This window comes from Corythoichthys intestinalis, chromosome 8, assembly GCF_030265065.1.
Source record: "Corythoichthys intestinalis isolate RoL2023-P3 chromosome 8, ASM3026506v1, whole genome shotgun sequence".
Taxonomy (NCBI): Eukaryota; Metazoa; Chordata; class Actinopteri; order Syngnathiformes; family Syngnathidae; genus Corythoichthys; species Corythoichthys intestinalis.
In genome coordinates, this window is record NC_080402.1 from 22339293 (window position 1) to 22353848 (window position 14556).

Below are 14556 nucleotides of genomic sequence, written 5' to 3' on the forward strand. Positions count from 1 at the left end.
AAAGATAGATGGAGATTATGACCTTCTACCCTATCCTTGTCTCCCTTTCCCCAGATGGGATTGTCTTTGTTGTCTCACTGGCCTGTCATGTCTGGAATCACTGCCGTAGACACACAGAAACCAAAGCATCATCATCCATCTGTTTTCAAGGCTTTATCAAGCTGCTCTCTCTCAACATTGGGGGCCAAAACAATAAAGATTTATTCAATAATGATTTTTGTTGTACGAACACATTCCCTTAACAGCCTTGACCCACATGCAAATCCCCTAAAATATGAAGGACACCTTCATATTTTCAGCATATTTATTAAGGGGATTTAATAATTTATGCATGTTTAATCCCAGAAGATCGGCACCAATTTGAAAAACATTTCTACTTACATTCATAATTTATTGGAAAAAAATGTGTATGACTGATTTTCCAAATTTCAAGAACTCTTTTGACTCTTTACTGTGAATGTTTGCATATGTTTTCGTCAACAGTGACGGCGGCGAATATATTTTGTCGACAGTTTTTTCATGACGATGGCGAGCTAGAAAATGTGTTTTGGAAGACTAAAATATAACAAGTCGAATGCCAATTTTCGAAAATGTGACAGTTTCTATCAGCGTGCCCATGTGATGTCATCGCCGTGCGACGTCAACAACAATGGCGACTTACCGGAAACTTTGGCCAATTTCCATCTTGTTTTCGTCTCGTCAGACAACTGGCATCCATCTTTTTATGTGTTAGTCTCTCAAGACCCGTTTTTAGTAGGGTTGGGAATCTGGCATGAAGCCAATTCGATACAGGGTGACCCAAAAAAAAGTTTACACTGCCATAATACAACTTAAATGCCATGTTTATTCATCTTAGAATTAGAATTTAATCACAAATTTATACATTATTGTAAAGAACATGTACAGTACACTCTTATTTTTCAATGTGTCTTCCCTTAAGTGTCACAACAGCCTCCAGGCGCCTGCGGAACGCTTGACAGGTCTTCTTTATGTAGGATGCTGTCATCTTTTCCCAAGATCTAACAATGGACCTCTCCAAGGCTGCCACAGAAGGGTGTGGCTTCTTACAGGCACTGTCCTCCACAGTTGCCCATATGCTATAATCCAGGGGATTGAGATCTGGACTCTGGGGTGGCCACATATCACCTTGTCAATCAACTTTTTGGTCCGCACAGATCTTCACTTCCAGACCCAGGTTTTCGTGAGGCTGTTCCAGTATCTTTCAGCTTCTTTTTAATTTTGTAGACTGCACATCTGGATATTCCCAGATTTGCTGCAATTCAGTAGGTGTCAGACCGGCACGCAGCAATTCAGGTACAGCTAAAGTTTTCTTCATTTTCAGCAGAAGCACAGGAATTGTAGAGACGAGAGATTACCAGCTGCATTGAGTGACCTTAATGAATCACTTAAGCATGACAACCTATTTAGATATGTTTCAATGGCTTTTAAACAAGCAGTCAACTGAGTGTAAACTTTTTTTTGGGTCACCCTGTATGTACATTGGGGAGAACAAGTATTTGATACACTGCCGATTTTGCTGGTTTTCCCACATGCAAAGCATGTAGAGGTCTGTCATTTGTATCATAAGTTCTCTTCAACTGTGAGGGACGGAATCTAACACAAAAAAACAGAAAATCACGGTGTATGATTTTTAAATAATAAATTTGCATTTAATTGCATGCAATAAGTATTTGATACATCACAAAAATCGAACTTAATATTTGGTACAGAAACCTTTGTTTGCTATTACAGATACCAAACGTTTCCTGTAGTCCTTGACCAGGTTTGCACACACTGCAGCAGGGATTTTGGCCCACACCTCCATGCAGATCTTCTCCAGAGCCTTCAGGTTTCGGGGCTGCTGCCGGGCAACACAGACTTTCAGCTCCCTCCATAGATTTTCTATCTGGTTCAGATCTGGTGACTGGCTAGGCCACTCCAGGAGCCACTCTTTAGTTGCCTTGGCTGTGTGCTTTGGGTCTTTGTCATGCTGGAAGACCCAGCCACGACCCATCTTCAGGGCTCTCACTGAAGGAAGGAGGTTGTCAGCCAAGCGATACATAGCCCCATCCATCCTCCCTTCAATACGGTGCAGTCGTCCTGTACCCTTGGCAGAGAAGCAGCCCCAAAAAATGATGTTTCCTCCTCCATGTTGCACGGTTGGAATGGTGTTCTTGGGGTTGTACTCATCCTTCTTTTTCCTCCAAACACGACGAGCCGAGTTTAGACCAAAAAGTTCAATTTTGGTCTCATCCGACCACATGACCTTCTCCTATTGCTCCTCTCGATCATCCAGATGGTCAGTGGCAAACTTCAGACGTGTCTGGACATGCACTGGCTTCAGCAGCGGGACCTTGCGTGCACTGTAGGATTTTAATCCATGACGGCGTAATTTGTTTCCGATGGTTTTCTTCGAGACTGTGGTTCCAGCTCTCTTCGGGTCATTGACCAGGTCCTGCCGTGTAGTTCTGGGCTGATCCCTCACATTCCTCATGATCAGTGATGCCCCACGAGGTGAGATCTTGCATGGAGCCCCAGAACGAGGCAGATTGAGCGTCAACTTGAACTTTTTCTAATAATCGCTCCAACAGTTGTTACCTTCATACCAAGCTGCTTGCTTATTTTCCTGTAGCCCATCCCAGCCTTGTGCAGGTCTATTATTTCATCCCTGATGTCCTTACACAGCTCTTTGGTCTTGGCCATTGTGGAGAGGTTGGAGTTTGTTTGAGCATGTGAACAGGTGTCTTTTATACAGGTAACAAGTTCAAACAGGTGAAGTTACTTACGGTAATGAGTGGAGAACAGGAGGGGTTCTTAAAAAAGACCTGAGAGCCGAAATATTTACTAGTTGGTAATGTATCAAATACTTATTTCATGCAGTTAGATACAAAATTATTATATAAAAATTATACAATGATATATTCTGGATTTTTGTATTAGATTCCGTCCCTCACAGTTGAAGAGAACTTATGATACAAATTACAGACCTCTACATGGCTTGCAAGTGGGAAAACTAGCAAAATTGGCACTGTATCAAATACTTGTTTTCTCCATAGTTGTATAGAGTTCATTTTGCCTACACTTATAAATTCGTCAAACCCTTTCTTTTATCCCAGGTAATTGTAGGTCGTTTTATTTACCTGACAAGTGCCCGCCGAAACATGTCAGGTAAATAAAACGACCTACAATTGCCTGGGATAAAAGAAATGGTTTGACGAACTTGTTCTCTCCATTGTATATCTGAAAGTATTTTCATTTGACTTCAACCAGGAGTGACACAAGAGCCAATAAAAAGTTGTTTAACCCTTTAAGGTCTGGGGCCTATTTTGTCTGATTTTGCATGCCTTTGAAGTTGCCTTTATATTTCAAAAAAAGAACTGTTTACGATGGCCTGTTTTGGTCCCTTTTTTTGTGACACCTTGAACTTTATGTCCAAACTGTTGTTTCCTTCACTGACCAATTATAAATCATCATTTGGGGCCCAAAAAGACCAAAAATTCCAAAATCGTTTTGTAAAAATGTTTAATATTGATGACCAATTGACAACCAAACATGCGTAACGAACCGTTTTGAAACTTGTAATATTTATTCAACATGTTAGGATGAACATTCAACCAAAAAAAAATTAGAATAAATAGTCTTATATTTGACAATTCAACATAAACAACAGGTATAGCCATTGGCGTTTTTTGCCTTTATACATGCTCTAGTCAAAACAGGTTATATACAGCAGACCAAACAGTGAAGAACAGTGAAAAAATATATACCATCTAACACAAAAAGTGTTTAGAGGCCATCTCTTTATGAGGTTAGGTATTGCGGCCCATCACCTGATGAAAACTATGTACACACAATCAAGCTTCTTGAACACACATTTATATACACAAATTGAGAAGACTAATTGTGGGGAAAAAATGAGTTGGCTTACCTCTGCTCGTCGATGGCGTCACCCACATGTTCAAATCCGTCACTATCTTCACTCGAGGACTCTCCCGAAGAAGACGATGATGACGAATTTGGACCATCCTCTTCCTCAAGTTGATCAAAAAGCGCAATTGCTTGCGCTAAATTTAGTTTTCCGTTCATTCTCAAAGTCGCTCGCTCGATCCAAACGGCCGTTGCTCGCCACCTCGCTGCTTCAGAACACTCGGTGGAACCTTGCACGGCAGTTATATTTATTAAAAAAAAACGCATTTTGTGCTTCCACTGTGACTTCGAAAGGGTTCGTTTGATTTGTGTTTTTTTCATGGAGCTTCCGTTTTGAAAAAGGACAAGAAATTATGGAAAAATAGACATAAACAAATGATCCATGCAGCGTTTTAATGTTTTTTTGAGAGGACAATAAAACTATAAAACTTAATGACAATATCTCACGTTTTAGTTGGTCGATTGACTTCAAATAATAACGAGAGTAAACCGCAACTTCCGCACTTTAAAACGAGACCAACCAACGGCATGTGGGTGACGTAATTAAAACGTGAGGGCGCTTCAAAGACGATGTGCGCTGAGGACGCGCCGGCGCGTCCTTCGACTCTCAAGGGTTAATGTCTGACCGCTTGTGTTGCCTCATGATTCACGAAAAATATGCTTTGCTTTAGAATTTTAATGAATCCCAGGCTTTAATGCATCGCGATGCATTGCCGAATCGAATCGTGACCCTCTGAATCGAATAGAATCAAATCGCGGCTCCTCCGAATTGTAATCGAATCGAATCGTGTGGGCAGTGCCGATGCACACCTCTAGTATTCGTACCACATTTTGAAAACCACTGCTATTGGCAATTATGAACTTTTTTTTTCTTCCTCATAGTGCTTCGATGGTGTCTGGTGAGGAACTCCTTGTCAGCTGCGGCTTCCTTCTCTGTAAAGGAGTGGTGTCCCGCATGGATCTGGTCTCGGTCCACCTCTCCTCCGGCACTCGTCTCTTCTCCTTTCTTTCCCTGGCATGGGGCTTCGTCGCTGACGTGGACGTCGAAAGTGAGAAGTACCGCCATGTTGGGGCGGCTCGCTTTACCCTGGGCACGTTGGTGAAGTTGGCATCTCTGCGGGTCTACAAGGGAAAGCTTGCCTACCTGCCCGCTACAGGCGAGCACAGCCGAGCTATATCCGGACATATCGACAATCATGAATTGCCCTCGCGGAACTCTTTCCGAAACACCTGTCAGTCCAACAACTCTCTCACGGCGAGGAGAACGGAGCATTTGCGGCGCTCCATCAAATCCCGGAAGAACCCGTTGGAATCGCCGCTCCCCCGAATGGAGGAGCCTCTTCCCGGAAGCTGGGTGCAGGTCCCCGAAGAAGACTTTGTCCTGGTGTTAGCAATGTACCAGTCCCACCTCGCCGAGGATCTGCTGGCCGCACCGGGCGCCAACTTGGACGACGGCATTATTCATCTGTTCTACGTCAAAGCGGGAATATCGCGCGCCGCGTTGCTTAGGCTCTTTCTAGCCATGGAGAAGGGCACCCACGTGGCCTGCAGCTGTCCTCACCTGGTGCACACCAAGGTGCGTGCGCTCCGGATGGAGCCCTATTCACCCAAAGGGATTATAACGGTGGACGGCGAGGTGGTGGAATACGGGCCGGTGCAAGCGGAGGTGCACCGCGGCGTTGCGAGGCTCATCAGCGCGGGAACTTCAAGCTGTTGATATCTATACATGGTCCAAAACACACACTAAGCATCCCCTATGTGTAAAATGGGGACATCATTCTTGAAGCTTTCAATAGCGCTTCATTAATTTATTGACTGGCATTGACAGTGCTTGACGTCCAATCGAACGCTGGCTACGATTTACATGGACACATTTATTTGGATTAAAGTACGGATGCAGCTATCGATGATTTAACTAAGGCTAGGTTCATACTACAGGTCTTAATGCACGAATCCGATTTTTTCGTGGTTTTCCGACTCGAGTCAGGCATTAACTTGACGGTCTGAACGAGACAAGTAGCATAGAAGTGGACCATTTCAAATCCGATCTGAGTCACTTTCGTATGTGGTTCAAATCCGATCTGGGCCACATTTTTTCAGAACGTGACTGGCGGTCTGAACTGTCAACACTCCCGAATCGGAATTCATGCAGCAATTACGTCCTCAAAGAGCAAGAGGCAGGGAGGACGGCAGCCATGTAGGCATTAGCGCCTAGCTTGAACTCTGCTTATAAGAACGAAGTGTGCTTGACCACAGTCATAAAAAAATAAAATAAAGAAAATAATAAGCCTTACAATTTTCGATTTTCATTCTGTGCGCCGAATGAGCAATATTTCATTATTGCACACATGGCCGAGTCGGGGCAAACTGACGCAGCCACGTCATTTCACGCACACACGTGAACCTTGACGTGTGTGCGTGTATGCGTTCTGTCAGTCCATATAAACTTTGAATATAAGACTAAACGGGGATAATTAATGTCATTTGTGTCCTCTTTTTGGAAATCAAAATATGATCAGCCTGGAAAGACATACAGCTAGCATGTGTAATTTGTTTTGATGCTTCTGCGCATGCGGGTCTCTTTGCTGAGCGCATCTCGGACTGCGAATTAGAGCGCATGCGTGATACTTGAACGGTCTCAATGGACAAAGGCAGTCTGAACGGGCACGCCAAAAAAACAGATATGGCAAAAAAATCGGATTTCTGCATTAAGACCTGTAGTATGAACCTAGCCTAATTGATTAATCCATCGATTACTTTGGGGCCGTTTACATGGTGACTGGCCGAGAAGACGAAAAATTTCATGTTTGCATTTATATGGTTCCGTCTCCATTCGAACAATGCCGCAATCCCCCATGAAAACAATGTAGTACTCATGCCAGGCCCTAGGGGGCAGTGCAGATTTACAAGGCGACAGCAAATGATGCACTTTGACCTCCTCAGCCCGGAACATTCCCGCCCACTCCAAACAATGGCATTTTCTTTTGTTCAAAAAGGCACAAAAATGGAAACATTCAACATATATAAATTAAAAATATTATTAAAAACAGTAAATTAAAGCCGACTTTCCGCCATATTTGCTGTTTTTAATGTTTAGTAGCACTGCTGCGCACGCCCAATGTGACGTGTACGAGTGCTGACGTTATTGGCGCGGTCCCGCGTTGCAGGAGCTTTTGATATGCATGCGGAGCAAGCCCCCCTCAAGCCCCGCAATCGAATTCTTCCACTTTGGAGGCAGGATTCCAAGGTTTGCGTCTTTGCCTTCCGTCTCCGCCGACACCATACGAACGCGAGGCCACTCCGCAACATCGTCATTGCGTCTTCGAGTCGCCATGTAAACTGCCCCTTAGTTTGATTAATCGGATAACAAACACTAAATGCTTAGCAGAACTATTTTTGAGACAAAGTTGATGCTTGCAATAACAATAATTTTGACCTGCGCATCCATTGGCGCCAGGATTGCACTTTTAAAAGAGCATTAAATGTGACTGTTTTCTCAAACTCTATAGAATTACCCTTTAATTTCACAAGAGCAATAAATGCATTCAAAAACAAAAAATCCGTCCTCACTAAATGTGACAATATTCATCTAGCCCACATCAAACAAGACAATATGTGGTTCTTTAAAGTTCTTTGACTTTCAATTTTTTTTTTTTTTTTTTTTTGTAAATTTGTAACACAAACACTTGTACAACTATGAGCAAAAAAGACATTTTCACAATAAAGCATTTGGAGTTTAAATGTCCAATTGGTCGAATTGATAGGTTAATTTGATCTCGTAAATTTACATAACTTGCATAGCAACAGTCCGCTAGCTTGAATGCTATTAAATGCTCATGTTTTCTTCATTTTTTTGGTCACAAATCTCTCAACAAATCGTTCAAACACATATTTCCGCCAAAAAAATGCTCGATATACTAGTACTTCTAAACTAAATTACGAATGCATAAAAAACATTTTAGCTCAAACACAGCCTTATTTTGGCCTTAACAGGGAGCTGCTGCTCTTCAGCTAGACAAGAGTTATGTCATATTCACAGTGTATCCTCCCAAAATCAATAAAACTAAATACAACACTTTCAAAACAAACAACTGCAACACCAGTCTAATTAAACGATTAATCGAAGCAGCAAAAATAAATTAGAAGCTTCTTCCACTTCGGAATATGAATGATTCATGTACACACCCTATTTGGAATACAAGAAGTCCCCAAGTAACGACGGACTCGACTTACGCGATTTCGACTTTACGACGCCGAAGTCTCGTCCGCCATTGTTTCAACAGTATTGTACTACACTAATTTTATTAACTTGACGTGTTGTGTCCTCACTAAACGTGACGTCGTTCAGCTTGACAGACAGCAAACAAGGCAATTGTGGTTTTTGAAGCCATTTCCTTTCACTTTTGACAATTTGTAAAGCTGCAACACACATGTCCACTTATGTTCAAAACGACACACATTTTAGCAATAAAACACCCGACATAAAACAATTGGTGTTCAAACGTCCATCCCGTCTGATCAAATAAGCCTATATTGCCTAGCAAAAGTCGGCAAGCTTAAATGCTACAAAACGTATTTACAATTTTCATAGCAAATCGCTCACACGTAACTCCACAAACTGTAGCTCAAAACTTAATTACAGATGCATACACAAACGTTTATTAGCTGAAAAAACTTACCGCCTTATGTGGGCCAAACGAGAGGGCAGCTGTCCCTATATCCATGTCACAAGAGTCATTAAAGCCACCCAACGCTGTCATGGATTGCGGGCAGTCAGGCGGTGTGGACCCAAATGCAGGGAAACAAAAAACTCAAGTCAGGTGACGGTGAACTCAAAAAAACGTTTTGAAAATAACTAACAAAAACACAAAGTACAACCAAAAGGACTGGGGACCAAAAAGACATTGTTCGAACAAAACTAACTTAATCCGAGAGACTGGTACACGAGGGCTTGGACAGGATTTGACATGGACAATGACGCAACAAGGAGTGAACAGAAACTTGGGAGTTTTTATACACACAGAGACAAGGGGTAACGAGACAATGAGGAACAGATGGGTGACCCAGGAGGATGCAGATTGGAGGATACACAAGGAGCAGGCACAACAGGTGAAATCAATGGGCAATCACAGGAACACACTAGGAGGGAACCAACACAAAACCTAACACAACGCTGCCACCAGAGGGCAGTGTATCCTCCATCATTAAAATGAAATACTTTTGGACTTTTTGGATAGTTATTTTTAAAAGGGTTAATTCCGATTTACGCAGGGTTACGTTGCCAGAGTAGGACCGGAACTCGTTCGTAACCCGGGGACTACCTGTATTGTGACCCACATCAAGCCTTATCCGATAAAGATTTGATTCCGAACCAGAGGGTTGGGGCGCTCGTGTCATTCCCGGAAGCTAGTAGAAGCAGTATTGGCATTGGACCAAACTGCCTGTATCGAAGACAGAACACCCTGCTGCAGATAGTAAAATAGATTACAGTTGCTAAATGACCTGACGTTAGAAAAACTGGAAAAATATGTGAAACAACGCTTAAGTTTAAAGTAGAAATGAGCTGAGTCACTACAGCTTCTTCTTCTACGATTTCTGGAATATTTGGTCCATCTGCAAATTTCAAAATAATTTGTTCAGACCAAAAGTGTCTAAAAATGAACACGCAAAGCTCTGTGTTCATTTTTAGTGTCCATGAAAACCGTCCAGCCAAACATAATTTTAATCCGCACTCTAATCGAATTAAAGAAATGTTGTCCATGTAAATGGAGCCACTGTAAATGGCAGTGAATGAGTCAAACTAGAACGAGGCATCACATAAAGCTTTTGTTCATGCTTTGCAGCTTCTTCTCATGTTGCAAAATCAGGCACGTTCAGAAATGGTGTGTTGACATTACTAAGAAGATATGAACAGTTTAGAAGTGTTTCAAAGTCCTTTCTTGTCTCTCATTTATTTATGAACACTTAGTGAGATTCAAGTTCTTATTTGAGTGAATTCAACTCACCAGCATAATTCGGAATGTTTTGCAGAACTACAGTGGTATGAAAAAGTATCGGAACTTTTTGAAATTTCCCACGTTTCTGCATAAAATCACCATCAAATGTGAGCTGATCTTAGTCAAAATCGCACAGATGAAAAAACAGCGTCTGCTTTAACTAAAACTGCCCAGACATTTATAGGTTTTCATATTTTATTGAAGATAGTGTGCAAACAATGACAGAAATAAAATTAAAAATAAAGAAAACAAAATCATAAGAAAATTAAAAAGAAAAATAATATAAAATAGAACAATAATAGGAAAAAAATAACATATGTCAACCATCACATTTAATATTTTGTAGCCCCCCCCCCCCCCCCCCCCCCACTTTGCAGCAATAACTTCAACCAGACACTTTCTGTAGCTGCAGATCAGTCTGGCACATCGATCAGGACTAATCTTGGCCTATTCTTCTCAACAAAATTGCTGTAGTTCCATCAGATTCCTGGGATGTTGAAATGAATCGCTGTCTTTAGGTCAGGTCTGGACTTTTGACGTGGCCACTCAAGAACGTGGATTTTGTTCTTCTGAAACTATTCTGAAGTTGATTTACTTGTGCGTTTTGGATAATTGTCTTGTTGCCGTATCCATCCTCTTTTTAGCTTTAACTGTTTGACGGACGGCCTCAGGTTTTCCTGCAAAACATCCTAATAAACTTTTGAATTCATTCTTCCATTAATGATTGCAAGTTGTCCAGGCTCTGAGGAAGCAAAACAGCCCCAAATCATGATGCTCCCTCCTCCATGCTTCACGGTGGGGATGAGGTGTTGATGTTGGTGAGCTGTTCGAATTTTCCTCCACACATGACGTTGCGTGCTACTCCCAAACAATTCAACTTTGGTTTCATCAGTCCACAAAATTTTTTGACAAAACGTCTGTGGAGTGTCCAAGTGCCTTTTTGCGAACATTAAACGAGCAACAGTGTTGTATTTTTTAGACAGCAGTGGCTTCCTCCGTGGAGTCCTCCCAATAACACCTTTCTTGGCCATAGTTTTACATATAGTTGATGCGTGCACAGAGTTATTGGACTATGCCAGTGATTTCTGTAAGTCTTTAGCAGACAATTTAAGGTTCTTTTTTACCTCTGCGTATTCTGCGCTGAACTCTTGGCGTCATCTTTGGTGGACGGCCACTCCTTAGGAGAGAAGCAACAGTGCCAAATACTCTCCATTTGTAGACAGTTTCTCTGACTGTCAATCGATCAACATCCAGACTTTTAGCGATGTTTTGTATCCTTTCCCAGTTTTATACAAATCAACAATTCTTGATCGCAGGGTTTCAGACAGCTATTTTGACAGAGCCATGATGCTCATGAAACAATGACTCTCCTCAAGACAAATCTTACCAGGTGTGTGTTTTATAGTGGGCAGGGCAGCTTTGAAGCACTCATCAGTGATTTGGCACACACCTGACTTAAAAGACAAGAAATGGCAAATTTATTTATATAGCACAATTCAACACAAGGCAATTCAAAGTGCTTTACATCACATGAAGATAAAAATCACATATCAGTAGAACGTAAAAACAAAGACAATCGAAACAGGAAATAAAATTATACATAAAAATTGCATTTAATCACAAATAGAATTAGATTTTTTTAATTTTTTTTTTAAATACTACTACTACTAATAATAATTAAAATCAGCAATGGAGATAAAGCACAAGAGGAATAGAAAGCAAATAGATTGAAATATACAGATAGTTATGGATATGCTGTGCTAAACAAGAGCGTTTTTAGCCCTGATTTAAAGGAGCTAACAGTTAGAGCATACTTCAGACCTTCAGGTAACCTGTTCCAGAGGTGAGGAGGATAATAACTAAATGCTGCCTCACCCTGCTTGTTTGTTGTTCTTGGAACATACAGGAGACCGGTTCCAGATGACCTTAGGGGTCTAGATGTTTCATAGGAATCTAACAAATCAAGCATGTATTTTAGGCCAAGGCCATTATGCGTTTTGTAGACGAGCAGTAGTATTTTATAGTCTATCCTTTGACTCCCTGGAAGCCAGTGTAACGATTTCAAAACGGGAGTAATGTGGTCCACTTCTTGTATTTGTGAGTCAGGAAACGGGCAGCCAGGTGGTGTGTGGACCCAAATGCAGGGAAAGGAGGCGAGGCAGATTGACGGTGCAAAAATGAAATAATTAAAAAACACGGCAGCAAACAAAACTCAGATTACTAACAAAAGGCTGGGTATCAAAAACTGAGGGGAACACGAGGGCTTAGAGAAAACTGGTGAGAACAGGTTCGGACTTGCACATGGTCATTGACAATGACGCAACAAGGAGTGAAAAGAAACTGGGAGCTTATATACACACACACAGACAAGGGGTAACGACACAACGAGGAACAGGTGAGCACAGGAGGATGCAGGTTGGAGGATACACTCGGAGGAGGTACAACAGGTGAGATCAATGGGCAATCACAGGGACAAGTCACACTAGGAGAAAACCAACACAAAACCTAACAGTGAGGACTCTGGCTGCAGCATTCTGTACTAGCTGCAGCTTCCTGACTGATTTTTTACCAAGACCTGTAAATATACCGTTACAATAGTTCCAATCTGCTAAAAACAAATGTATGCTTAAGTTTTTCCATGTCTTGTGTTTGGTAAAAATTGGTTTGAATTGCTTTTTACGTCTCCTTAGGCAGAGGGTTCACTTATTTTTTCCCCCTATTGTCATTGTTTGCATGCTATCCTCTGTAAAATACGAAAACCCATAAATGTTTGGGTGTATTTAGTTAAAGCAGACACTGTTTTTTAGAGGCGTGCGAAATTTCCGATTCTTGGATTATTCGCGATTCGGCCGTGGAAGATTCGAGAACGATTCACAAACATCCAAATTCCGATTATTGAATTATACCAGGCAAAACAGAAGTAAAACACAGTCAGTGCGGTCTTTGGGACGCAATGAGGAACGGACCGAGAGTAAATATCATGTTCAACTCAAGCCGCTAGATAAAAAAAACAATCATACCTGACTGCGGCCGACAGCCACTACAAACAACGCCCAGTTGCTAGTTGCTACAAACATACAGCTACAGTAGATATCATATATATATGTAGAACTAGATGCAAAATGCCAGACGACAACTTCGGCGTTAGTAAACAGCCGCCATCTTTAAGCAGTACTAAAGCAGTGACTTCTCTAGAAGGCTCTGTTGTAGCGAACCTAATTAACTTTTTATCTAAAATACTCCTAAATCGGCAGAATCTTGTCTTGAATCTAACTTTAAATGATGAAATAGTTTTAAAACTTTGACAAAAGTAGACAGATGGGAAATTATGGAATAACGGGAGCAATTTTAACAACTGTAACAGTTGATTCACAACATTAAATTAATTGAATGTGGTTTAAAGCTGCTGATACAGAATGGGGACTGGAGTATTTTATTTACTGTTATTTTTGTATATTTGTTTACTGTTATATGTTAACTTGATACTGAAATAGTAGTTTGGTATAGCCTGAGAGGATTTTTGAACAATTTTGGAACTAATGTACAAAACATTAAAAAAAAAAAAATCAATAATCGTTTTATAATCGAATCGAAACCTGAATCGTAATCGCAATCGAATCGTTAGGTGCCCAAAGATTCCCAGCTCTACTGTTTTTTCATCTGTGCGATTTTGACAAAGATAACATTTGATGGTGATTTTTAATGCAGAAATGTGAGAAATTCCAAAAGGTTCAGATAATTTTTCATACCACTGTATACTTTCCAGCTTGTTGCTGTCACATTGCTAAATACTTCCTACCGGTTAAGCAGGGTTATTCTCTTTATTGATCTGATTTCAGAATGCTTCTATGTCACTACCCTGCAAACAACTATTAGATGAAGAATAGAAGCACCAAAATAACCCAGAAACACACGTTAACTGTCACCAGGGTGTCCTTAATACTCAACGAATGATTGTCAAACTGACTGTTAATTGTGGCTTTTGCCTGTTTTATTTGATTCCAAAGATTGCATTAGGACACGGTTCATTTCCAGTTGTGTGTTAGGGGTTGTATTGACTTGTTAAATGCTGCATAAAGATAGTGGTTGTCCCAAGAGGCACACTAAACTCATTGCTGCAAGAGGTGCTTTACGAGCACTTGCAAAGGTTCATTAGAAGAGGAGGAGTGTGTCACGTCACCACACTCACACATGCACGCAAATGGAAAGGTGGACTCAACGTGTTTGCCTTCCTCGTAAAACAAAAACATGTCCTCGTGCTGCTGTATTATGGTCCTGTCTTCTGTGCGCAGTGAAAAGCCTGCTTTTACCATAATATTAAAGTGTCAGGAATTTATTAGAATTTAGTACATTATTTTTCTACAGGCAATGTAGGTGTTGGCTCCCTCGAATAGGATGTCACAAAATATGCTACTTATCTCAAAGAAGCTTTACAGGACATACGTTTTTAAATAATTGCAGTTTATAATATTTCAAACTGGATTACATAGGTTGTGTTGCATCCAAATGGCCAAATTCTTTAACACTACAACAGAGCAAAGGCCTTAAAGGGAACCACGGATAGAAAGACTTGTAGTTCCTAAAAGATAAACGTTAAAATAATTTTATATTAAAACCCCTCATGATGTTTTTG

The 14556-nt window shown here is 41.1% G+C and overlaps 1 protein-coding gene across 1 annotated transcript in view; it reads left to right on the forward strand.

The window, feature by feature from the left end:
- Positions 1 to 10267, forward strand: part of LOC130920176 (sphingosine kinase 1-like) — a 61796-nt gene extending 51529 nt beyond the window's left edge. The window contains exon 5 of the mRNA XM_057843155.1: positions 4810 to 10267. Coding sequence (XP_057699138.1) covers positions 4810 to 5644 — 835 coding nt within the window. The 3' untranslated portion in view covers positions 5645 to 10267. The remainder of the gene's footprint in view (positions 1 to 4809) is intronic.
- Positions 10268 to 14556: the final 4289 nt, after the last annotated feature.